Below are 27,024 nucleotides of genomic sequence, written 5' to 3' on the forward strand. Positions count from 1 at the left end.
TCCAGATTTGAGCTATGCATGATGATTGCTGTTCTAGATGGGAGATGGTTTCGACAAATTTGTGAGGCTATTTAGATAATGACTCGGCAGAAACGGTTTTCACAAAGCACTCAGCTTTTCACTTGAAAGTAAATGAAGTGTGAGGTGATCTGAAAGCGTCCATGGCTAACTTTGACATTGAGTGACTCAGCAACGGCCCCTAAAGTGTTGACGTCAAAACAAGTAGGGTGTTTAGCAGTAGAATTCACATGTGCTCCTTGTTTTCTTTTGGGCATTTACAAAAGCCCACTGCCTCCGTTTAGCATAACCCGTAAACTCCTGATATTCCGCCCCCCCCCCCCACCCCGTCAGAAAGTTGCCTGGAAGAGTTTTTCTGAGCCAAGCCCTTTCTTAGATGAAGGAAGAGACTGCAAGGTGGTGGTTCAGCTAATGTTACAGGGACTGCGGAGGGTACTAGGCTAGACGCTCGCCCAAGGATAACACTCCATTCTCACCTCAACATAAACATGTCTGTTCTCTGCCACAGAGAAGACCCCCGAGGAGGGCACCAGGAAGAGGTCTGTGTTATACAGCTCCATGTTGAAGGTGATATTTCCATCGAGCTGGTCCTGGGAGCCACTGGGATTCCTCAGCTGCCGCAGGCTGCAGTTAAACTGGAAAACCGCCAGGCAGATGAGGCTAGATCAGTCACGTGATGAGCTTCAGCCTTTTATGTGCAATTTTATTTTTGACAGTTCCCAATGCAAACAAACCAAATGAACAACAATATTATCCACAAAAAAACTAAGGGAAATCAACACATACCATCACAATTCCAGCTCGGCTCAGAGAGGCGGCTTCCTCATCTACGTCTCCTGGAAATCCATTGTTACCTGACTCCATGTCTTCAAAGCCATCTGGCCAGCCACTGCTATCCCCGGAGGATGGAACCTGTATCACAATCTAGAAAGGAGGAGATGTACCGCTATCGCCCACGTTGTTGGAACATCATGCCACGAGCCTCTGTACCCACCTAACAATTCCAGTGCAAACACAAAATCTGACTTTATACAAACAACAGCTAAAGCAAATTCTCCAAGCTTTTTAGGATGTTAAACCTCAAAGTGATAAGAAAATACAGAAAAGCTCAACTCAAGCTGAAGATCTGAACTAAATTTTGGATTTTTTCCCTTACAAAAAAAAATATTACAGATTTATTTATAACCATAATTATAAGTTACTTCAAACAGTGGGGACACCAGACATTGAAGTGGAGTTGGTGGGGCTGCTGACAGGCTTGCCCATATCTTGTGGGTCCTTAGGCACTTTTAAATTTGTATCAGTTTTTAATCTTTTATAATGTTTGAATCACACACACTGTGTGTGTGTGTGTGTGTGTGTGTGTGTGCGTGTGTGTGTGTAACAGTGTCATGTGGTAGTCAGAGAACAATCTGCAAGTTAGTTCTCTTTTTTTACCATACGTGGGTCCCGGGGAGCAAACTCACGTCATTGGGCTTGGCGGCAGGTGCTTTGACCCACTGAACCCTATCACTGGCTCTATACGGACCTTTTAAGGTAGAAAGTTTGGTTTGAGTTAGAAGCATGGTGCCTAATGCTTCCACAGCCTTCTCATCTTCGGTCTTCCCTTTTCTTGCTCAGTCCTTCCCACTATCTGTTCTTGTGTGTATGGATGTAGGAAAGAAAATGTTCTATTTACAACAAACAGTCTGTCCTAACATTGGCTGAAAGCGCTGTACTGGGTTAGTTCTGAATAGGATGGAAAGGTGACCACAACTCCACAAATAAAATCCTAATTTATTTCCATCTTATATGCTTGAATTGTGAACACAATGGAAAATAAAAATGTGTAGAAAGTCTGAAGAGTCCTACAAACTGTCATAGCATTCCCAGAAGGGGACAGAGGGGAGGAATAAGAAGGCGGGCAGGAGAGCACGAGGCGTCTGAGGCAAGCATCTGGAGAATTCATACCTTGCTCTTAACAGTCAAGAAAACAAAAGCATACAAGAAAGAGGTGACTTGTAGGACCAGGATATCCTTTTTCTCTGGAAGCAATTGAAACTTTAAACTCAGTAGATTACCATTTCTTCCCAGTGCTAATTTGGAAATCAGTTTAAAATGTCCAAATAGAGTGTGTGTGTGTGTGTGTGTGTGTGTGTGTGTGTGTGTGTGTGTGTGTGAAGTATCTTAAAATTAAACTGCAAAACCGGTACTTTGAAACACGTATGAGGACAGTTCATGCTTTAGACTCTTTTATTGTCCACTATCTAGCCTCCCTCTCTGAAGGGAATAAGTTTCACCTGAAAAGATTGTGCACTGGCAATAATGCTTTCTGGAAAGCAAGGGTGAGTGGCTGCAATGGATTATGGGTTGGGGGAAACTTGTGGAACTTTTTCCCAGTTAACTTCAAAAATAGAGTTTCTTAAATTTGGGATCTTTCTTAGAGGTAGAGAGACTTGATCCTTTCATCAAGATTCTTTTCTGATTTTAAACTCATGAGGGAAGGAGCCTCCTCTCATTTTTGAACAAGTAAGAGACTGTGCATCCATCTGGAGATGCCCACATATAACCTAGGGCTTTGGGATTTTAGTCCCATAAGGACCAGGCTATTTGACCCTCCAGTGTGACCACAGCAGGATGGACAGGCACAATCACCTTCCTGGTGAACCACCATTAGATGGAAGAAGGAAGTGTGTGAGATTACCACAACCCCAGCTGAGAAAACAGGACCTTCAAATCCCAAAGACTCACTGGTAAATCAAAACAAAATAAGAGTTCAGGGTCAAAGTCCATCCCACTTTGTTGAGAACTGACATCTGGCTTTATTCCCATCCCCCTCATTTTCAGAGACATGCTGAGACTAACAGAGAGTAACAGCCAGCGATGCCACAAATACTCACGGAGTTATAGTAAACCACACCATCGGGGGCTGACCGCCGGTGTTGAGTGCCACAGCCATTCAGGGGAGACTCCAAAACAAAGTGGGTACCATTCATCTTGGCTTTGCATGAAGAATCCAACAGGGTGAGTTCCATCCCTGAGTAGCCATTGGTCTGAAATGGAAAACACCAGAGGCATAGTGGAGAGCTTGACAGCTAACTGTTCCAATGACACAGTGACAAGCAATGCCATCTCCCAAGGTGGAGGAGGCTCGCAGGCCTGCATCGCGCCCCTCCCCCTCCGGCCTTTCCCTCACAGACCACCTGTCAACAGCCCAAGGATTGTGTTTGTTGGCACTGGAAATTCAATAGCAAAATATTGACACACGAGGCCCTGAACTGCTCTCCTCTTTTGAGAACAACAGGAAGTGAAGGAGGGTTGTAGCCAAGGGGAAGTGGCCTATCCAACTGGGAAAAAAACTATAAAGTGTGGGGTTCAAAAGTGACACAGATACAGGGAAATAATGGATGCAGAGCTGCAGCGAGCTGTGGAGTCCCCCCCCCCCCCCCCCCCTCTCTCTCTTTTGGTTTTTTCAAGACAGGGTTTCTCCGTGTAGCTTTGGTGCCTGTCCTGGATCTCACTCTGTAGACCAGGCTGGCCTCAAACTTACAGAGATCCGCCTGCCTCTGCCTCCCCAGTGCTGGGACTAAAGGCATGCGCTACCACCACCCAGCCGAGAGTTTCTTTAAGAGACTGCACTGACCCACCGACCTGGAAAGAATCTTTGTCCACAGCTACAGTCATCTTTTCACGGTCACACTTGACAGACACAGCAACGTCCACACTCCCTTGTACTTCTTCTGGCTCTCTGTGGTCAGGAAACAGCGGAACACTGGGAAGGACAGGATCCTTGGGACGGGGAATCCTATCTTCTCCCTCCTTCCAGCCTCTCCTGAGGATATCCGGGAAAGGAAAGGGGAGACCTCCATGTTGGCTTCCCCCTCCCCGGATACGTGGGTTGTCCAGGGTAGGCAGGTAGCCAGGGTCCAGCAAGATCCGCAGCTCTGGAGGAGTGGTATGGACTTCCTCGTCTCTCATCTCCTCTGTGGAAACAGAAGGTGAAGCGTTGTGAGTGCCAGGTGCCAGGCCACAGTCATCATCAGTGACGGGAGTTAGCACAGAATGGGCAGGAAGCAAGCTGGAGTGAATGAGCATGGTATAGAATTGACTAAAAAATGTGGAAACCTGAATTCTGATCCCCTGAATTCTGATCTTGTGTTCTAACTAGCTGAGTGGCTTCTGACAAGTGACTTACTTCCCTGTGACTTGGTTTCCCAAGTTTTAAATTTTAAGAGTTTGGATTATAACAGTGCTCCTCAACTTTGGCTTCACATTAAAATCCCTTTGGGGGCTTTGAAGAAAAATGCAAACTCCAGTTAATGTTTTAAGCGTCTAGTGTGATAGCAATACTCCATCATTATGGAGAACCGTTCTGCTAAATAATTTCTAAACCCTACAAACTACTCTCTGTGCTATGTGGGGCAATCACATGCTAGGCAAAAGGCCCTTAAAACACTTTATTTTAATCCAGAGATTTTTATATCATTTCTCAAAACATTTCTTGAAACGATATTGGCATTTTAGTTTATATTTTGCAGGACCAAGGCTCGAGCCCAGGTCCTTTAGTGTATCGGATGAGTCCTCTGCTACTTCGATGCTGCTTTTTTAGAATTATTTTGCTGCCTTCTTTTTGATTGGTAAAAATCTAGGAGATATCCCTGGTCTTTTCGGGCCTCATCTCTGGGAGAGGAGGGCCGCTTAGACACACTTATCCCTTGAAAGGAAGATAGAGTTCCATAAAAGCAACGTGCCGCATTGTCATATTTTCTTTTCTTTTTCTTTTTTTTTTTTTTTTTTTTTTTGGTTTTTTCGAGACAGGGTTTCTCTGTGTAGCTTTGCGCCTTTCCTGGAATTCACTTGGTAGTCCAGGCTGGCCTTGAACTCACAGAGATCCGCCTGGCTCTGCCTCCCGAGTGCTGGGATTAAAGGCGTGCGCCACCACCGCCCGGCGCATTGTCATATTTTCAATGATTGAAAGAGGAACTAGTATTTCCCCCAGGATTCTCTGCATCCATGGTTATCTGAGCCCAGCTAATGTATGCTTAAGGCCACGCCCACCTCAGGGCAAGATGGGTAGTCCTGACCTCTTCTTCAACAGGATCCTTTTGAAAAGGATGCTATAGCTGTATGGGTCCAAATGAAGTCACAGCTTTGGAATGCTTTTAACTTGCACACTGATAAAAAAAGAAACAACCAAGCAAACAAAAACAACAACAACCCCCCTGGGGGGGAAAACCTTTACAGCAACCCAGTAGGACAGATGTTGTTGTTGTTGTTATTATTATTATTATTATTATTATTAATATTTTGATTGTTGACAAGGCATCTGAGGCTCAGGCATGGAGATTAAGCAATGCCTCCCCAATAGTAAAGGAATGGTAAAGCTGGGCAGAAACCCACAGCTGGAAGCTTCGGCCTGCAGACTCTGTTTCTGCCGGCCAAGCTGGAGTGGCAGTTCTGCCTCCACACCCTGAATAACCCTCCCCTGTCTGAGCCCCGATGCTATTCGCCTGTAAACTTCAGCCTTCTGCCATAGGCTTCTTCCCTGTGGACCAACCCCTTGGTCTTCTCAGCTGTGAGTGGTCACGAATCATTCTGATGTAATTACAGAGGACTCGATGAGCAAAAAAGCCAGACACGCAATCAACTCTCCATCACTGAATATAGATAGGCGTTACTGGTGCCTCCAGTACTACCTAAGTTTAGGCTTCACAGTGACACATGGCCAGATGAATTATCAAAATGTGCAGCAGAAAAACAGTAACAACCACATGGAAGCGAGAGTCTCCCACAGAAAAGCTTCACTTGAGAGAGAGAAGACAGCAGGTACAACCACCACACTTACCGTTGTTCTCCAGCCAAACGGAGAATCGATTGGCCACAGGTGCCTTTGTGTATGACATCACTGGACTATAGCCATTGTCCAGTGCCCACTTTATCAGATCCTCTTGGGTGGAATTGATGTCCTTTCTTATCAATTTGGTCATGGTCATGGATCTTTCACTCTCTTTTCCAAAGCCAATACTGTTGGGAGCCTAAAGATAACAGCAAAATTTCACTCATGAGTCTGAAATCAAAAGCGCTGTCCAGGACCTGCACAAGGTCAAAGTCAAGAAGATCAGTCAATGTTCCAAAAGGCAGCACTGACTGGACGCAGTGAGGCACAAAAATGAAAGATGGAGGACAAGAAGGAGGAAAGGGAATGTTTCATGGGGTGTCCACGGTGGATCAATGGGTGAGCAGGGGGTAGACATGATCAAGGTACATTGTATACATGTATAAAGTTGTCAAAGAATAAAAGATATTCTAAAAAGATACTTTGAATAAGGAATTATGTGAAACCAACAGGTTCGAGATTATATCATGAGGATCTACACTTAAACTCTTACCCTCCTTGGATAAGACACTGAGATAAAAATTAACACACACACAGAGACGCCCACCACACTGCTTACTCAGTTTATTTCAGTCGCTTGTGCCATACACATTTCAGGTGTTCCCTTCCTATTTTTATTTAAAAATGTGTATAAAGTACATAGGAATGCACACTGTGTTACAAACACTCCCGTGGTTTGCTTCTTGCAGCCTAGATCTAAAGGGAAGATGGTACGATCTCACGACTCTCCCAATGCTCTATGAGCTGTTGGCTTCCACGTGGTAAAACTCAAATCTTTATATTTCATCCATAATTTGTGATTGGTTTAGCCATCCTGAAATTATATTCACTTGCCAGTTCTGTTAGTATACTATATTTTATGCTCTGGAGTACTAATTAAGATACTACCTAAGTGTTAGCATTTTATTTAGTAATAAAGCAGGAAGCCACAAACTTGCCCTTAGAGGTTTATATAGGCAACACATCTGTTAAAACTAAAAGGATGTGAAGATCGATGAGGCTCCTGTATAAAGACTATAAAGACGATATGAAAATTCATGAAGCCATATTAAAAAGTCAGTTTTTATTAAATAATCAGTTACAATGCTACAATGATAGTATTCTTTCAAGGAAGTATATGAATGGCCTCTGAGTAGCTAGGACATGGGCAATAAATGTCCTTGTGCCCTGATGACTCCTGTGGCGGGGATCTTGTGAGTGGGTGAGGAACCTGACCACTGCAGAGGGACCCAATGGCAAGCAGTTTGTGCAACTGCTCCAATGGGCCTGAGAAGCTTCCAGAGCACAGATTCTGCCATTGTCACGCTGCCTCAAAACCCTTTCATTACCATGCCCAGTGATTTTCTCCTGCGTATCTGCAGCATTTTTCCTAAATTCCTCATTTGTTTCCCATTCTATTTGCCCCAAACATGACTAAATATTAATCCTTTCCCACTGTAAAGCCGTAAAAGATTCACAGGCTCTCAGTTCTCTTGGCCTCCTCGGTTGTGGGAGATTGGCTGAGGACACATATACTCCCAAGCTTAATAGCTGTCACCCAAGACTGTCTCCTGTTACCCAAAGAGCTTATCTAGGGGAAACCTGCCAGGCTGGCCAGTCACGACTCCATGTGTGCATGCAAAAGAAACCCAGATGGAGAGGAACTGAATCCTGCTACCATTTGTAAACTCAGTTGTTATGGATTGAGATTAGTTTAGCTCTTACTCAAATTCAGAGACAAATCCTAAGGGAAGAATGAGAAGCTTAGAGAGAAAGAGAGGGAGGGAGGGAGGAAAGGGGAAGGGTGGATGAGAAAACGGAGGGGTAATGAAAAAGGAGTGGAGGACAGAAACAGGGCTGAAGTAAAGACCCAGGCACAGCTCTTGGAGCTTACTATTCGGTCAGCAACAGTTTCTGAGGTGCAGCCTCCTCCAGCCGTTCAAAGCAGCGTGTGTTTTGACTGGCTGGAACCACAACCTTGGCCTAAACAATACTGCCTGGCCTCATCTGCCCTAGACTTTCATGTTGTCAGACAGCTGAGAAAATACTGTATTTCCAGAATCCCATCATCTCGACGGCCACCTGTCCTGCTCTACCAATATGGAATAATGTTCATGCCTTTCCACATTAAATCTAGAAGCTGTCAGTATAATTCATATCAATTACGGTTTGGAACTTAACAGATTAGACACCACTCTGCACACCAGTCAAGCAGCAAGACCCGGGACAATGGGAGGCAAAACTGGTTCTCAGCATTGAGCCAATTCCTCACCTTTATATTCCTGGACTCTCCAGGCTTTCCCAAACTTAAGACAGCCCAGCGGGTGCTTACAGGGGCCTCTCCAAACACCATCACCATACGCTTCAGCTCTGTTTGTGAACTATTAATTAGGTAGAGCCTAAGTGGCTCTGCCGCATGCCCTAGAGATGATGGTGTAGGGATAGGGCTTGCGGAAGGGGTGGGTAGAGAGTACCAAGTATATATGCACTGTGGTTTTAAACCAGGAATACATTTTCTAAGAATAAACAGTATTTGTGAGGCTGCACCAAAGAGCACAAGAGGAAACTTAGCTTTTAAATTTATTATAGTTTTAGTGTGTGTGGTGTGTGTGTGTGTGTGTGTGTGTGTGTGTGTGTGTGTGTGAGAGAGAGAGAGAGAGAGAGAGAGAGAGAGAGAGAGAGAGAGAGGTGGAGCTTGGAGGACCACTTGTAGGAGTTGGTCCTCTCCATCCACCACATGGGTCCCAGGGACAGAACTCTGGTCCTCAGACTTGGCACTCAGACTTGGCAGTGGGTGTCTTTACCCACTGAGCGGTCTCTCTGACCCCACGAGGGGACCCGGGGAACAAGCCAGAACCGCATTTCAGTGCCGCTCTTGGTGCACAGCCCTGCCTATGTCTTTGGTCACTCTCCATTAGACAGGCTGCATGCTGCCCATGCTGTACCTCTAACAAACTCAGGCACAGCCATGCACGTAGCACGGTGTCCTTCTTTCCAGCTCCCTATGAACTTTGGTAGACATCTTCCTGTTTTCACCTTGAACAAACTCTACCAGTGAGCACGTATGGAAAGAGGAGGGTGAGTTCTTTTTACAATGGCTCTGTGCTAGAACTTCATTTTCTTAGTCTTCTTTTAACACAAGGAGCGAGGTTCTGCCATTATTCCGCCTGTGACAGAGAATCTGAGACTCACAAACTAAGTTACACACATAGTCGAGAACTCTCCACGTAACTGTGTGCTTTAAAGGAGAGAGACCCTATGTGCCCTAAACAAATACTTGAGGGGTGAATGGATGAACTCATCTAAACCACCCAACAGCCTTCCAGGCGGGTGCTGTCTTAGGGTACCCATTTCACAGTCACAGGAACAGACCCCGTGTTCAGTTAGACTGTCCACCGTGAACTGGGAGATGGACCTCGAGTCTAGCTTTGCCTGGTCAGGGATCCTTTATTCTTTTCCCTTAGTGACCTTGTCTGTACAGGGAAGACAGAGCTGAGTTCTCCACGGACTACCTCTTCCCTTTCTAAGCAGCAAGTAAACCTCTGTCTCGGCATGTTCCTCCAAGCAGAGTTTGGATTCACATCTGGGACAGGGAGTGAGAGTCAAATAGCTTGAAACTGACTGGAGAATAAAAAGAACATCATGAAACATTACCTAACTGTTTAGCAATGTTGTCATGTATTGTCCAAAATTGGCCTGGAACAGGAGTCCAGCCAAAGAGAGGAATAGAAACAGATCTTGCTTGGGATGATGGCCGATCCCATTTCTAGTCTTTCTGATTCCTCTGAGAGACGGGTCTTCAAAGCAAAGCCCAGGACTGCGGTGGCCCAGGCACATACACTCAGGGACAGCAGGAGCCACAGGGCTCAGAGAGTACACAAGAACTCCAGCAGGGAATTAAAACGTGCCGTATGTGTCTGCCTTTCAAAGCATGATTCTCTTTCCTGTTTTTGTTATTCTGAAACTAAAAACATTTGGTTGATGTGCCAGGCAGCAAAAGCAGCAGGTCACCCCACCCCTCATGCCAAGGGAAGGCAATCAAAATGCCTGTGACCTTGGAAAAATCACGGCTGGGGTCCGAACCCCACACCAGCTTCATGCATCACTACTACACTTGTATTTGGACTGTTTCAATGTCTAAGGAAAATAGTAATAATAAAAAAAAACCCTAGGAACAAGGAAGAATTATTTTAAAATGGAGATGTGTGTGTTACCAGCTTTGTAAGCTCCTCTGGTGAGTTCACCTCTGCGGCTGGACTTGTAGGGAATTGTTAGCTTTGCCAACTGCTGGGTCACAGGGAAGGCACTGTGTGCAAATGAACACAGAACCAAAACAACCAAAGGCAATCTCTCTTAAAAAAAACCCAAAAATCTAAAACCACTCCAGCTGTTTTGATACAGACACTGAAAAAGATGTTGGTCAATTAAAAATACCTTAAAAATTTTACTCTACAAAAAAGATGCCAAGGAGATGTGATACATACATGCATGCATACATACATACACATGCACAATACATAATACATGCATACATACACACACGCACAATACATACATGCATGCATACATACACATACATGCACAATACATACATGCATGCATGCATACATACATACACACATGCATAATACATACATACAATTTGCTCAATATTCAGCCAAATAGTTTTTCCCTAAATATACCTGAGATGAGCTTTATCTCACCAAACTTTAACATTCGACTTTCCCAACAAGTTAGCTACCGCATTATCATGTCAGTTGCAAGGCCCCTCACAAAAGCTTTGCAAAACAATGTTTTAGAGATAAGTTGGAGCACACCCATGGCTACTTTTGAAAAGACCATGTGTGATACATGTACATGTGTGAGGGAGTGTGCATATGTATACGTGGAGGCCAGAAGTCAACATCAGGTGTTTTCTTCAATCTATGTCTGCCTAAGTTTTTGAGATATGTTCTCTCACTGAACCAGGAGCTCACCAATTCATCGAGGCTGTACAGGCGGCCAATGAGCTCAAGGGATTCATCGAGGCTGTACAGACGGCCAATGAGCTCAAGGGATTCATTACAGTTGTACAGACGGCCAATGAGCTCAAGGGATCCTCCTGTGTCTGCCTCCCACATTTGAGCATTGGGATTACAGTTTGTAGGATAAAGTCACTCACTGATTGAGCAGTCTCCCCAGTGTCCACAATTACTTTATTCTTCTCTCAGAGTTTTGCTCCTGGAAGTTAGATGTAAGCAAAGACTCACACAAACACCACATATTTATCTCCACAGGAAAGTCTATGACATGGGCTGGGATAAGTTGGATTTTCCTTCCTCCCCAAGCACCTAACTCCAGAGGAAAAGCTGAAATTCAGGACCATGATATTGAGCCTCTAAGGAATACTCAGACATGAAAAATGTTCATGTTTACTATGACTAGAGAACACACTAATTCATTTCAAAACTTTCCTAATGAGGAAACTGGAATTCAGAAAGCTTCAAGGTCCCTGTCCAAGGCCGTAATTTTTACGTAGAAGAACCAAGACTCAAACCCACGCCTGTTATGCTCCCGAGGGCCATGTTTTAGCCACCACACTGACTGCCCCATCAGGAGAACCAAGCATGGTTTGCAAAGTAAAAGCTAACAGAGAGCTTAGAAAGTTCAAAGAGGCAGAAGCCTTGCAAAAATAACACACACAACCACAGTTTAAATTATTATTGTTTAACAAGACCAAGAAATGTGTAGCCAACTTACAATAACTTTCAGGTTTCCCTTGACGTCAAAAGATTTGATCACCCAGTTGACGGCCTTTTTGCATTTCAAGATCAGGACGAGGTCTTTGACCACCTCAGAGCCCTCTCGAACAGGTCGTATGTCAATGATTATATCCACCTGTAAGTTGCTGTGTGTGGAAAACAAAGGCAGAGTCAAGACCCAGATGCCAGAAGGTTTACCACCACTTCCAGGCCTCGTGTTTCCAGTGTCTGGCCAGTTGATTAAAAAGCTGGCGTGGATCCCAGGCAAATGACATGTGCAGAACAGATTGCTCTTGCATACATAACAAAATGGGTTTACATAACAATAGGAACACAGGCCTGATGCTAATTAACCACTCAAGTTTTTCTCTTGTTGGGAGGGGAAGGGCAGTAGATCCTGCAGCACCGTTTGAAGAGACCTGAACACACCAAGCAAGCATCATTGTGAAGCAGAATTGTGTCTTCGAGCTTCTGTGGCTCACCCTTCATCGTCCTGTAACTTCTAAGTCCTTATAGGCTGAAGCCTTGAAACCCTGACCTGAGTGGCTGATGGTCGGGAGGTGGGAAACACGGCAGTGCAATCGATAGGAAACTTCGTAATAAAATAAGAGGCAAAAGGCCTCTTATGGGAGACGACTAAGGCTTTAACCGCGGTTAAATAATCTTATCTGCATTTACTTCCCCAAACTGCTGAATATACAGTCATTAAAAAAAATTAGTGGTCAAAGAATTCAGCACGAAAGAGAATGATTTCTACCAAACGATCCCACCCTTTGTCCTGAACTTGAGGGAAGTCTGTCTTGGCTCCACTTGAGAAGCGTGGTAACCAGCGTGCCCTGACTGAAAAGGTCTGCACAGGTGCTCCAGGTTCCACCCATTCCCTTGGAATTTCTCACAGAGTTCTGTACATGGGACTGAATGGAATCCTACCCAAACTGATCTGTAGTCTATTCAATTTTGAAATGAAAACTCTATTATACTTTTCATTTCAAAATTCTCTCTACAATAAAACTGTAAAGCTTGAGTCACTGGTCCATGTGAAATACAGGCCGGACTGGAAAACAATTTTCTTCTCCTTAAAAACAAACAACTAATTGTTTTCAATAGGAAGAATCAAACTTCCAGGCCAGGGTAGGAAGCTGAGAGACTAAGAACACAAGTGGCAAACTGTGCCATCTAACGGACCCTTGGTACGTACCATGAAGCTCTTCATGCTCGCTCACACACACACGTACATGCTCACCTGTTCGAGTTGGGGGTGACTAACTCAATGATGTGCACTTCCTTCTCCTGGGGCTGACTAGACAGGATACAGCCTTCAGCTGGTTTGGGTTGAAGGTACCCAGCAAGGTAATTGAGGGAGAGGAAATTCTTCCCTATGCTGCATGTAGGAGGGAACATTTGATCTGCAAGTAAAGACAGATAGGGCACTCGGTCAAACCACTGAGCTCACAGAACCAGACTGGAAGGAAAGGGGACAGTAAGACTGAGTGACAGGACACAAGCCCAAGGGTGGGGTGGGGTGGGGACTCATCTGTGGCCTCAATTACTGCTCAGAAATGCCTCCCACTGTGGGCCCACCAGTGAGCTCCGAGTGGCCAATGCCTACGTCCACTTGTTTCTTGTCCCTGCTCATTCCCTATGACCCATGTTATGTCCCACTCTTTTTTTACCAGAGTGGTCCTCAATCTTTGGTCCAGGTTGGAACCCACTTGTTGGCACTCTGTCCCTGATAATCTGACTCAGGTTATCAGGTAGAACATGGACATCTTTCCTTTCTGAAGAGCTCCGTAGTTAATTCTACTGCAAGCCAAGGCTAAGACTCTCAGCCCTGAGCTAGGGAATGTAGCTCAACTGGCAGAGTGCTTGCCTAGCATGCATGAGGCCCTGGGTTCCACCTCCAGTGTGGTGTATAAGGTGTGGTAGCACACGTCCATAATCTCCCACTCAGGAGGTAGAGGCAGGAAAATTAGAAATTTAAGATCATCCTCAGCTACCTAGCAAGTCTGAGGCCAGCCTGGGCTATAGACCTCATCTCAAAAAACAAAACAGCACAACATCAAAAGAGATATACAGCCATAAGGGCAAATGAAATCTTGGCATATGCAGGAAAATGTATGCATTTTCCTGGAAGTCTACGACAGGCTAAATAATCCAGACTCAGAATCTTAGCTTTCTCCAGATAACCCGTCACTCATGGGGAACCCATTTGTCCCTAACCCATCACCCCTCTTCTGGGCTGCAGACTTCAGACTGTCACCTGCCGACCAAGAGGTTCCCACCTAGACAGGCATTTCCCATGAGCACACTCAACACTGGATCCATTTTCAATCCTATAGGCTTCTCCTTAGATACCTGCAATGCAAGTAGCTATTGGTTCTCTGGCCCACACATCATAGCACTTTCTACCCTGGAATTAAAAGTGGAAAGGATGGTGAAGAGACAGAAGACAAACTTTTATTCTTTTTTACACTCTTGCCTTACACAACTAACCCTGACATGACCCCCTCCCATTTTCAAGGTGCTTTTACATTTACCATTGTGCTGAGGACTGCTCACCACCCTGACCTGGGAAAAGACATGTCAGTCCCAAGACCCTGAAGACACACATGCTATTTACACAGCACTACACCCAATGGGATTTCCATCTCGTGGCTTAAATGTTTAAACAGAACCAAGAGAGAAGCTGCTGTCACTGTGACAGTTGGGACCAGTGTCCAGGAAGTTCTAGGAGAAGTCAGATTTTCAGGGGGGAATTAATCACTTTAGAGAGGCAGCCTTGTGTCTTTTAAATTTTAAGGATGGGATGTGCTGGGGTTCACATCCACATGGAAGTCGCACCTAAAAACAAGAGATGAGTTTTCAAGATTTCCAGGCTGGGTTGACATTGCCCCAACCTTGTACAACTTCCATTTGCTGGTCTGAGGCTTACACTGTGGTACTGTAGCTCTAACCATTGTAACATCCTCAGCAGCACCTCGGAACAGAGGGCATCACAGTAGTTAATATGGCCCCTGCCTGTGTGATTGCTGCAAGAGATCGTTGGCTCACGCACCCTGCATTCTTTTCTACAAACCTCCTCCAAGGAAACAGCCCACAGCTTCACAATTCAGGCTGTTGGAGCAGCACCCCTCTGCATCCGCTGAGGAGTTTTCCAGATGTGCCGATGAGGAATGCATACTTCACAGCTGCAGCCCTGTGATGCCTCCCCCAGGTCACAAGATGGAAAATGATATTAGGACTGCAGGCTGAAATCTGGTTGAGAATCAGGAGGTGTGTATATGGGCCAGAAGACTCAAGAGACCAGGAGCCTCCTGGGACTGCGGCTTGCATTTCCTACGAAGGTGTGCCTAGCTTGTGCCTGGCACAGAACAGACACACAGTACAGGCTTCTTGAGTCAACAAACGATGACGTGAAATTTGAGACAAATAGCCAAAGATTCCCTCAGGTGAGTGAGCCACTAGGAAAGTTTTAACTATTCAAAAGTTGCTGTTACTAAAGGTTCCAGTCCCAGACGCCACTGTCACCTAAGCTGAATGAACTGATCACATTTCGTCAGCTGGGCCCCCCAGCTCACATGACTTTCCACAAGCTTGGCATAAAAACTTACACCAAGTGCCAAGCAGAAAGAGAAACACAAAAGGGAAGTCCCAGGTATAAACCTCTTAAGCTTGGTAGGGAAGGTGCAGGTTAACTTGGCTAAGGACTCTGAGAGCAGGAATGAGCCTTGGCTATCATACAGAGGCTCCTCCCGCCCCCTGCTGTGAAGGTGTCAACCTGGAGATAAGTCCATCGTGCTTAGATAAGAGCCAACACTCTACACTCTGTGGACACAGTGAGTACCACCACCCAGATGGCTCATGGAAACATGGATTGCTAACCCCATCCTAGTTTTTTTATTTAGCTGGTTAGGACTGAGCTAAAAATTGGCATCTCAGTAACAAGGTTCTCAGTAACTTCGCTGCTTCCAAGGTGGGAGCCACACTCTAAAAGCCCCTGGGACTTGAGCAAGAAGAGACTCATAGCCTAGGTCCCTGTTTGGGGAGCTAATCAGTGAGGTTGACATAGTAAGGTGACCATCAGTAGCATTGCCTGGGGTCTAGGAGTTTAACAAAGGGGTTTTGCTCCCCACCCCCCAAATGCTCCTGTCAGTGACATGGGCCAGTGACTTAGACCCAACTAATGGCTGGAGTCAAATTTCAGGGGATCCTAGGGATACTCGGAGTCAGCCAGTGTTCACCAACCGGGCAGCAGGTCATTTAGTTTTGTTTCCCCGCAATGTGGAGCTCAGCTACCTGAGAGCTCTGACCCCAGGCTCCGGTGACAACTGCGCTATAGGCATTGCCAAGGAAACAGGGCCCAGTATTCAAATGTCTCCACTCCAGATGTTCTTATTCTAACGATGCAAGACTTCACCCTTCACCCTTCATGCTACCAGACTCTGCTTCAGACGGACAGGGCACTGGCTTCCAGCCTTCTTTAAGAGACTTTTTTTTTTTTAATCTCTTTGTTCCAATGAGGGCCCGACTACCTCGAGAATCCAGGAACAAACCCAGGCCTTTCAAACTCCATTCCCATCTAAAGCCCTTTCTCTCAGGCAGCTCACCTTCACTCTGGGGCTATGCTGATTTGGGTAAGACTTAAAGGAGAGCAGCAGGCAGCAGGCAGCATTAGATTCAAGAGTGAGGGATTCTATGGTTGAGAACGGACCTGGACACTTTCTAGTAATGTGGTACATTCACTTAACTCTCCCCTAAGCCCCGCACAGAATGACAGAAACAACACCCCCTTCTTGGGATTGCCATGTAGCACGTGTGAAAACTCCAGATGTGGTCTTTGCATGTAGCCAGCACACCAGTGTTGGTGCCCACCTTTACACACCAATGTCAGTACCCACCTTTACACACCAATGTCAGTGCCCACCTTTACACAAAAATGTCAGTGCCCACCTTTATTGCACCTGTCTCATTTTTACTTTAAAACAGCCCAGATCCAACCTGGGGGATCAAACAGTCAACACCCCCACCCCTGCGTGATGTCTGGGGAGGAGGTGATGGCTGCTGTCAGATTCAACAGGACGTGATAAGGGGTGCAACACTACACAGCCAGCTGAGGACAAGTTATTTCCTAGTAACTTGGAGGGGGGGTGTCCAAATATACTCACCTAAAACTGATTTTAAAATACTTTAAAAAATAGGCTTTCAAAATTGAGTTGTTAGATATTTATATCTTTCTGCAAGGCAAGGAAATTAAAGTGGGCTATCACTTATCAAAGCATAGGTAGTTCCTTTCTCTAAAAATGTGTCCTTGTAATGAGTGCTAGTACTAAAAATAATATTTGAACACTTTTCCCTCTGTTAGTGTCAAAAATTTGATGTCTCAACACCAGAAAGGGATACTGGCTTCAAACATTTGCAGAATGGCAGGTAAGAAGCTGCCCTGGGTGTTGAACCCATCACGCTAGCTCCTTCATCACATCAGTCGCCTCTGCCTTCCCCACCCCTTAGCCACTTGCTTATTCTGAATTCTAGGTGCGACTGTGTTCTAAATCCTACACAGCAACCTCCTTTCTCTCAACCACACTGCTCCCTACCTCTCCGCTGGTGTAATCAGCCTCATTTCTGCAGAAGGAGAAGGAGAGGAGGGATGTGGGGAAGGAGTCGTGCTCAGGTCCTCCCTTAGGCCTCTGGCAGTCAGTCCCACACTCTGACCACCTGGACTCAGAAGGGCAGACAACCGGCTGCTGGGAACCTGTCACTAACAGAAGCCACGCAGGACTCACCTTCCCCCAATTTAATGTAGATGTTTCTCGCCATCTTGACTTCGGTGAACGACGTCACTGCTCCATACTCCTTCCGGGCCCAGTCCAGCAGGTGCTCATTCCCTTGAGGGAAGCGCCTCTCTTCTGTTTCCGCTGTTAAGGAGAAGTTTTGTGATGGAAACTCGACCACAGAACCCTGCGACACCTGAAGTGAACAGAAGGGCAGAGTTAACACGACATAGTTACCCAGAGCCAAACCAGAATTAGAGAAAGCACTGGCCAGATTTACCATTTTACCTAATCTGTCTCCTCTCTCTCTTACGCAAGCAGATGTGACAGAGGCAAGCTCTCTAAGAGCTGACTCAAGGAACCCCAAACCCACTTCTCCAGATAATCCCAGGCAAAACAGCCTTTCAAACTTTGAAAGAGCCCTGTGATGAGAAACTGCACTGGGAACGGTCAGAATCGCCTTTTTTTTTTTTTTTCCTTTTGAGACAGGGTTTCTCTGTGTTGTTTTTGGTGCCTGTCCTGGATCTCGATCTGTAGACCAGGCTGGCCTCGAACTCACAGAGATCCACCTGGCTCTGCCTCTCAAGTGCTGGGATTAAAGGCATGTACCACCACCGCCCGGCCGTCAGAATCATCTTTGTGGTTTCCCACAAGCCTCCATTAGAGGCCCACCTTCCAAGCACTACTGGTCTTCATTTATGCTGGCTCACATCTGCAGATTGAACTGGACATTTAGGGGAAACTCTGTACCTCTCTCAACACATACGGACTTTAAAAACTTTTGGCTTTGTCATTTCCTAAACAGCAGGCATAATAACACTTTGCACAGAATTTATTCTAGATTGGGTACTATTAGTAATGCCACTAACATTGAGCCTGAGCAAGCCTGCTGTAGACAATATCAGTGCACACTGGTTGTGTGTAGAAGGTTGTGGTAGGGATAATAGTGACCACGTGTTATTACTTGGCACCCCAAGTGCCGTTACTACCCACATACCTGCTTGCGTCCCCAGTACGAACCCCAAGTACCTCGTTTCAGGATCTCTGTCAAGTTTAGTTCCCTTTTTGTTTCCGTATTTGCTTTGTGCATGTATGTATGTGGGCGTGTGCTGAGGTCAGAGGATGACCTGGGGGTTGCCAGGCTTTGGCAGCAAGAGCCACTCCATGGACCCCTGTTGAGTTCTTAAAGATTAAGGAAGCCTTCTGGTCTGTCCTGGCTCAAGAAACACAGAACTAGTCATTAATAAACTGGGTAAAAACTACATCACAAGAATGACCGTTAACTGCCCACCAACTATGTGTCAGGCACCACAGCATGCCTTCTGGTACCGTAATGGTGACTACTAACTAAAGGTCCGCATGCCGGTTGTAAGCAAAGCCAGTGTGGAAGGCTTAGCTCTGGCCTTGTTTTGATGTTGTGTGTTCATGTCAAGACTTGCCGTCCATCTTCTTGCCTCATACTAACCATGCCACCTCTGGGTATCTCTGCTGGCGTGCAGCCATGCACCAACCCTACCTCAAACCATCTGGGGCTCTCCACCTTTAGCCCTGCAGTAAAATCTTCTTGCTACTGAAGAGCACTCATGTATTTTTATTCACCTTGTCACTGAAAGAACAAAACTCGCAGCAGCACAGCAAGGACTCTGACCCACTGTCAGTACCACCCTGGGTGAGACGCAAGGATCCCTCAGATGTCTGCTGCCAGTGTCCTTTTCATGTTACAGCCATAGAATTTAACCAGGTTTTAAATACATTATGCAAAGCAAACTTTTTTTTTTTTTTTTTTCGGAGTAAAGGAAGAGATATACGGTAGTGGTACATTCCAAAGGCAAGAAGAACAGTGTAAATAGAGGAAGTCAACAGCAATATGGAATGTAGCTTGAAGTCATTAAGAACCATGTGACAGTGAGGCCCAAGCCAGGTTGCTCCTGCTGGTCGCCTGTCCTCCCTGCCACACACCATCAACCCCGCCTCAGTGCGGTCTTCTCTCTAGGCAGTCCCAAGGTCCATAAACTCAGGGCTGAGGAATTTGGAAATGGAGTTACCGGCACTCCTCGGGCACATTCCAATAAGAAGCAAGCAAAGCTGCCGGGCAGGGAGGGAGGCGTCCCTGATGCAGTCCACGGAAATGCTCTGCTTTCCCAGGTGCTTAGTCAGCACTCTCCCCTGAAGCACCGGTTCTGCAGGCCCCACAAACGCCCTCCGCCATGGTGGAGTACAGGAGATACTGTTCACGGGTGACCCCCACCACCTCAGGACCAGTGATGACTACCATTTCCACAGTAGAGAAAGGAGCCGGAGAGTCTAATAGTCCCTCAGCACCAGGGCAAGGCCAGGGTACGAGGCTTGGAACTTCAGTCACCGTGGGCTTCTGTTCGAACCCTCGGAAGATTCCCACATTTGCTGCCACGATGTTGTTTTCTTTCGAAATGACGTGTGTGTGTGTGTGTGTGTGTGTGTGTGTGGTGTGTATGTGGTGTATGTTTGTGTGTGTGGTGTATGTTGATTGTGGTATATGTTTGTGTGTGTGGTGTGTGGTGTGGTGTGGTGTGTGGTGTGGTGTGGTGTGTGTGGTGTGTGTGTGTGTATGTTTGTGTGTATGGTGTGGTGTGGTGTGTGTGGTGTGGTGTGTGTGTGTGTGTGTGTGTGTGTGTGTGTGTGTGGTGTGTGTGGTGTGTGGTGTGGTGTGGTGTGTGGTATCTGTGTGTGGTGTATGTTTGTGTGTGTGTGGTGTATGTTTGTGTGTGTGTGGTGTATGTGTGTGTCGGCACATGGCACTATTCATATCTGGAGGAGAGAGGACAACCTGTGGATTCCAGCAGCCACAGACCTTGATAAGCCCCGTTCTCTTTCTACCAATAAGGTTCTGTTTGCTGGTCGGAGTCATGCCTACCAGGTCAGGGGATTCAGTCCTCATTCTTTGGTGACACAAGCCTTCAAACAGTTGAAGATGTCAGTGGACTTCCATGATGTAGTCACTCTTCGGCTTCTTCATCTCCTCCCCAGACACCACGGTTGCCAATCGTAGCCATCACAGACTCTGAACACAGTACTGGGGCAAGACTCAGGGCTTCTTTGAATGGGCAGGACTGAACTAAATTTCTGGTCAGTGGTGATGAGGTCCAATTTTATTTCCTTCCTCAGCTGGGGCAAAGAAAGTTCCAGCCTCTAATACAGCAGGTGGTTCCCCTGGCAACCAGCCCCCACCTTGAGTCCATTTAGGAGGCCTCAGTTACCAGTCATCACAGTAATACAAGCAAGATATCATTTGGGGACACCGAGGATTTTAGGAGATGTGTGCCAGACACAAGGAGCAGAGACTAAACATACATTGCTTGATGTACCACAATAAGTGAGTGTGAAATTATTGTTTTAAAAAAATGAAAGGTTAAACACAAGGGTTTTATATTTGGTTAAAATAACAGAAACTTCCCAAGGCTGTTTACTCCATTGCCCGTCCTCCACCTTGGTTCAGGGTCTGTCATGCTGCTGACACATTTCTGACCTTTTTATTAAAAACAACACAGTAGCTGATCCCATTCCTTCACCCATATTCCAGTCACCTGGAAAACCTTCCTAAAATGCAAATGTGTGATGATATGGAACAGTGAAGCATCTCAACGTGGCACACAGCTGGGGAAGAGGTATCTCTGCTTCCCCTCCAGTTCACACCACTTTCCCACATGCCCAGAATTCACCCTGAGAGCCAACGACAGCGGCAGACTGCCACAAACTACCTGCTCTTGGGTCTTCGATCCTTCTTCCCTCACCTGGACCACGGTGCGGTGCCTCCCTCACCTGGACCACCGTGTGGTGTCTCCCTCACCTGGACCACGGTGCGGTGCCTCCCTCACCTGGACCACCATGTGGTGTCTCCCTCACCTGGACCACGGTGCGGTGCCTCCCTCACCTGGACCACCGTGTGGTGCCTCCCTCACCTGGACCACGGTGCAGTGCCTCCCTCACCTGCCCTCCACGCCCTTCTCTGTGAAGCCTTCCAGGCCCTCGCTCTCTTCAGGACTTAGCTACCCACTTGTCACCAACATGCCCCCTGCCCATCCCCTCTCTCACATAACAGCTCCTGTGTACTGAAATCCCACCACCTTCCCTTGACAAAGGATAGCACCTGAGGGCCAAGGAAGCGTGTGTCCATTCTGAGTCTCTTTCCTGCCACAGTGCACGGCTCAGGCAGGGTTAAAAATCACTGATGGAAATCTGCCTGTGCTACTGACAGGGAGAGACGACTCTTCCTCACTCCAGCTGCCGTAGCTTCTGGCTTCCTCCACCTCCCCAGAAAGCGACTCTCAGCTAGGCTTTAAAGCTAATGATTTGAATTCTCACCCAATAACTCCAGCTAAAAACCAATTATTAAAGCATACTTAGCAGTTTTGTGTCTCCGCCCACAGTGCACTGAACTTTCCTCCTGCTTTCTAATTAAAACCCAACCCCCTGACATGACAGATGTCTTCCTGTGGGAATCTGAGGAACACCAAGCTCCAAGGACCTTGACTCTTAGCAAGGATCTGTTGAAGGGACAATCACCAAGTAGTTAATGGTCTAACAAATCCCGGGAAGCCAATGTGCATGAGTCCTTTCCTCACCAGAACGTTCTTTCCTGCTTGAACTGCGCACAGCATTGGTATTTTAAATGCTGGTTACGCTACCAGACTTTTTTTTTTTTTTTTTTTTTTTTTTTGAGCAGAGCATTACTCTATCTGCCAAGGCTGGGAGTTTTATTACAAGAACTTACAACAAGGCTACAAGAGCCAAGTTTATTATTTTTTCTGGATCAGATTCAATAACCTCATCCAAAAGTACACGAAAAAAATCCAAAGGAGGCATCCAGCCCTCTTGTTTCCACACCTGTGTTTGAGCTTTAACTCTTCAAGTCCTAAGCAGACTCACACATGCCTTGAAGTTGAGCTCACAGGCCAGAGTAAAGGCCGAGTCCTTGTGAGCCTCTACAGCGTCTTCCTGGAAGTGCGCTTCATCGTTTTAGCACTGATCTCAGCTGACTCAGAGGTCCAGGGGTTGCAGCACAGTTTCTCTTGAGCCTCCCCCCAAGTCAGTTCAGTCTTCAGTTGGGGAGAAGAGGGGGACTTTGCTGTGGGCAGTGCTGTGGCTACCCAACGCCTCTTCTAGTCCTGTATTCATCTCCCATTTCCTGACTCCACCCCCACCCCCACCCCCAAACAAATATGCTCAGGTGAGCACCCAAGATGCACATTCAGGTCGCAGTGCACACGCTCTACTTCAAGTCCACTCACATGCTGCCCTCAGAAGGCAGTTTTTCTTAAGCCTACCACACAACCAATAGCCTGCCACTCTGGGATCTCTGGGTCCCCCATCTTTCTTTGCATATTATTTCTACTGTATCCATCACTTTCTAAAATGCTACAGGATATATTCATTCATTATGTTCATTTCACATCTCTTCCTTTGGAGCCTGGAATGCTCAGCCATGTTGTGCAGGGGCATATCCCAAGCACTTGGGATTGGTGGTGTCCATAAACAAGACAGTAAGTGTCTGACAGAATGCATCTTGAAATTCATTTGGCTGGCTTCTGTGCCTGACATAAGTTTTGTGCTAAAGAAGATGTGACGGTCACATTGAGGAATAGAGAAACGGGAGCAGACGTTACAGTCTATTTGAATGTCAGAGGCTCTGGGAAGGTTATCTTTACTCCGGTTGACATAGTATGCAACAGAGTAACTACTGACTCCACATCACCGATAAACAAGCATCCAAAATGTTGCTAAAGTGACCCACATTGAAGACAGAAGATCCATACCAGAGTTTGAAGGTTCTGTGTTTTTTTTTTTACAAAAAGTAAAATATCCTGTGATTTTCTCTATCATGTTTAAGTATTATGTTGCATGAATTAATTACATTTTGATTTACTTATACTTAAAAATAACACTTGATTTCTATCACATCTTCTTCCAATATGACCCTAAGGAAGGAATGCACATCTACATTCACCCATCTGACTCTTAGTCTAGGACACAGAAGACACGATGAGCCAGTGACTCCCCAAGTGTGATCTCAGACTAGTGCAAAACAGGCAGAAACAAGTCAAAAACGTAGACTCCAGGGTGGTGGGGAGTGGGAACCCTGGAAACTGCATTACAGTTCTTACCATCCGTGACTCCAATGCACAACTGGGGAAGGTCTAGGCCAGAGACACAAATATTATTTACTAATTTGTTTTCATGGTGCTGGGGACTGAAGCCAGGGACTTTTGTAGACTAGACTAGAGCTCTGCCATTGAGTTACATCACCAGGCCTGGTACTGATTTTATTTATTACACGTTCCTTAATAGTTTCATACATGAATACAATGAATTAAATCACATCTACCTCCCCATGCCTCTACAGTGTTTTCCTGTTCTTATGAGTGTGCATGATGCATGTGTGAGGATGTGTGTGGGATGTGAGGGGTTACTTACCACAGTAGGCATGTGGAGGTCAGAAACTTGTGATCAAGTAAGAGTTTCCTCCCTTACATTGGTGAAGAAAAGGAGCCCCAAAGGGAGGGAGAACAGACACACCATGGATGGAGTCATCCTCTTGCACATTTGAAAAGAAGTGAGTCTTGCAAAATAAGAGAAACCACATCTCCACAAAGAGAAAGAAAAGCCTGCTGAGGCCTCACAGGAAAAGCTGTTCCAGGAGTCATCACACATGTGCATATACACACCCTCCCACCTCCCCGAGAAACCCCCTACAGTTCAACCCTGATGCACAGGAGCTGGGGTTATCAGTTGGTGAGTACCTGCTATTTGGATTCCAGACCCGTGGGGCTGCTCAAACTCACACACCCACCTTGGCCCGTTCACGTGACCTCGGTGAAGATGCCACACTTGTACAGTATCGATCAGCTTCTAGCCCCCTCTGCCCTCCCACGTCAACTTCCTCTTCACTGTGCCTCTTCACTTTCAGGGCCCCCAAGTCAGCACAGCTCTTTATGGGGAAACAGATAAAGCACAGAAAAACACTGATATTTCACAAACTCCTGCCATGCCGAGAATCTACTTGCTCAGTTCCAGGGGTGGTGGGAAGACATGGAAAAGGAGACTCTGTCCCTAGAATCTAGCTCTGTGCTTAAGTAGGATCTGCAAATTGGCCCCAGGGTGCCTCAGAGCCTACACAGAAAGGCATCAAGGGGATTACGCTGGGATGTGTTTTGTGTGCAAGGTCCAGCAGAAATAAATTCCTTCAGTACTCTGAAAGATTTCCTTCCCCTGAGGACTGAACCGTTCGTTCTGAAAGAAGAAAGTCACACGTTCATTCCACCCAATCCCCAGAAGGACTCTACTCGCCTATTTCCTTCGAAGTCCCGTGATGTGAAATTCAATCTGAAACATGTTTTCTATTAACATATGTCATGATTCAATGCTGTTTTGAAAGGGTTTATTTTAAAGAAATAATAACTTCCATGCCCATGAACCTACATTCATAACTTGCAAAGCTACATATTTTTGAGTCATATGACTACAGCAGTTGTCAATCATGCATTCAGGAAATGCAAATTCATGTAACTTTTTTTTAAATTCTTGGGTGTTTTTATTTTGTAACCTAAACCAGATTACTTTTATTTTCCCAATAAAATGACTTAGAACATACTTGACTATTAATTTTTTCTCTAAACATTCATCATGACCATCTTGGGATGTTTTAATTTTTCCTGAAATGTAAGATGTTGAGGATTGAGACAGCTCTGTGCTCTTCATATTCCACATGCTTGTGCACAGCATGAAGAAAATGCTGATGCTGCCCTAGATACCAGCACGTCCAAACCTGAACATAAGACAGCGTGAAAGTGATGTGCAAACCCCCACAGCAGCAGCACAAGAATGGAGGTGGACGTGAGGACGCATGGATACAAGGAGAGGCAGAAGATCTCACACAAGATCTGAAGGTCAGGCTTTAGCACAGCACCCTCTCGTCCCACCCCAAAGTAATCAGCTAAGAACCCCAGGCTAGCCCAGATACTCCTCAGCCTATAACATAATCCCCCAGGCTTCTGAGTTCACCCTTCCTCACCTTCTACTGTCACAAGATATTAGGAGGGACTAGCCAGGCATGGTGACTCTTTAATCCCAGTACTTGGGAGGCAGACTCAGGTGGATCCCCATGAGTTTGAGGCCAGCCTGATCTACAATAGTGAGTTCCAGGCCAGCCAGGACTGATAGTGAAATCCTGTTACAAACAAATAAAAATCAACAATAAGAGTTATTTGAGCCTAATTTCAAAGTATATTTGCCACCTAAAGGGTGTTTTTTTTAGGGGGGAGCATTAGCGAAGGCAGAGGACATGGAGGAGGAGTTGTTGGATGCTGCCCTCCATGTATGCTTCTAGGAACCTCTTACTATGGAGGACTTTTTTTATTTTACATCTAATGTGCCAAGCCAAGTTCAAGGGTACTAACTGAATTTTACAAAAGCCATACAGCAGACAAGATCTTAGAATGGCCTTTATAGAGGTCATCCTTGTTCACGCTGGTAATCTCTCCATTTCACAGGAAATAAAGGCTCAAAGCAGGTGAAGGACCTACCCAAGCCACAGAGTTGGTAGGCAGTAGGGCAGACAATAGAACCGAGACTCATTCCAGCCAGAGCTCTCCCTATCCCAACACCAGGGAGCAGTCAGTCAGCAAACGGGCAGACCCTGTGGGGTAGAGTCAAACCTCCTTCAACTCTGGGCCCCGCATTAACAGAACACTGGGAGGAAACAGTCACACAGCCTTGATGTGAATTCTTGCTAAGTAGATCCTACATGGAGTCTGACTTAGGTTTGACAACTGAAGGGAACTCTGAGCCCTGAAGAGCCAGATCACGCACTGTAGCAAAGCACACGTACACATCAAAACTGCTGGACTCCCCAAACCATGCTCTCCCGGTGTGGGACAGTGGGCACTGACTTTCCAGAAAGGCCATCTCCTTCTGGTGAGGGAATCTGCCTCCAGATCAGCAAAGATCTGAGCCATCTGCCAAGGTTGGGTAGGCAAACTTTGAGGAAAGCAGAGAGGGGACTCGAGCGGGAAGCTTCACGAAGGGCGCCACTGCCCTTTTCTGACTCTTCTCGCTTTCGGTATTGTTTCTTTGACTCTCCCTCCACTGCTGCCTGAGGAAAAGTGAGAGGAAAGAGAAGGGAAGGGACAGGCAGGAATGACTGTTTCAGACACAAATTATCTGGCTGGAAACCAAGTTAGAGTCAACACAAATCCCCAAGTACCCAGTGACTTGAAAATGGTTGACTAGAACCCACAATGGACAGAGACTGCAAGGAAACCAGGTGGTGCAATGTGGGGTATGAAGACAGACACCATGGCACGTTCTATATGTAAGCGTAGCTCTGCTACGTGATGGCTAACGCTGGCAGCTCAACAGGGTCTAGAGTCCCCAGGAGACAGCCCTCTGGGCATGTCTGTGAGGGATTTTCTAGGCTGCTTATCTGAGGTGAAAGGAATCATCCTCCGTCCATGGTCTGGGTTCTCTGGGCCAAATCAAAGAAGGAAGCAAGCGGGGGCCAGCATTCATCTCTCTGCTTCCTGAGCATGGCTGCACACAACCTGCTGGCTCATGTTCCTGCCACCATACCTTCCTCGTCATAGACGGGCAAACCGAACAAAAATCA

General features: G+C 46.2%; 1 protein-coding gene across 1 annotated transcript in view; it reads right to left on the bottom strand.

The window, feature by feature from the left end:
- The window catches only part of Tgfbr3 (transforming growth factor beta receptor 3), a 186,426-nt gene that overhangs the window by 32,818 nt on the left and 126,584 nt on the right, over window positions 1-27,024 (bottom strand). The window contains exons 5-12 of the mRNA XM_052735668.1: window positions 17,397-17,580; window positions 12,857-13,019; window positions 11,612-11,759; window positions 5,843-6,032; window positions 3,649-3,980; window positions 2,898-3,050; window positions 805-942; window positions 495-653 (exon numbers count right to left, since the gene is read on the bottom strand). Coding sequence (XP_052591628.1) covers window positions 495-653; window positions 805-942; window positions 2,898-3,050; window positions 3,649-3,980; window positions 5,843-6,032; window positions 11,612-11,759; window positions 12,857-13,019; window positions 17,397-17,580 — 1,467 coding nt within the window. The remainder of the gene's footprint in view (window positions 1-494; window positions 654-804; window positions 943-2,897; window positions 3,051-3,648; window positions 3,981-5,842; window positions 6,033-11,611; window positions 11,760-12,856; window positions 13,020-17,396; window positions 17,581-27,024) is intronic.

This window comes from Peromyscus californicus, unplaced genomic scaffold (genome assembly GCF_007827085.1).
Source record: "Peromyscus californicus insignis strain IS unplaced genomic scaffold, ASM782708v3 Scaffold_13__1_contigs__length_99412109, whole genome shotgun sequence".
In the NCBI taxonomy this organism is placed as follows: domain Eukaryota; kingdom Metazoa; phylum Chordata; class Mammalia; order Rodentia; family Cricetidae; genus Peromyscus; species Peromyscus californicus.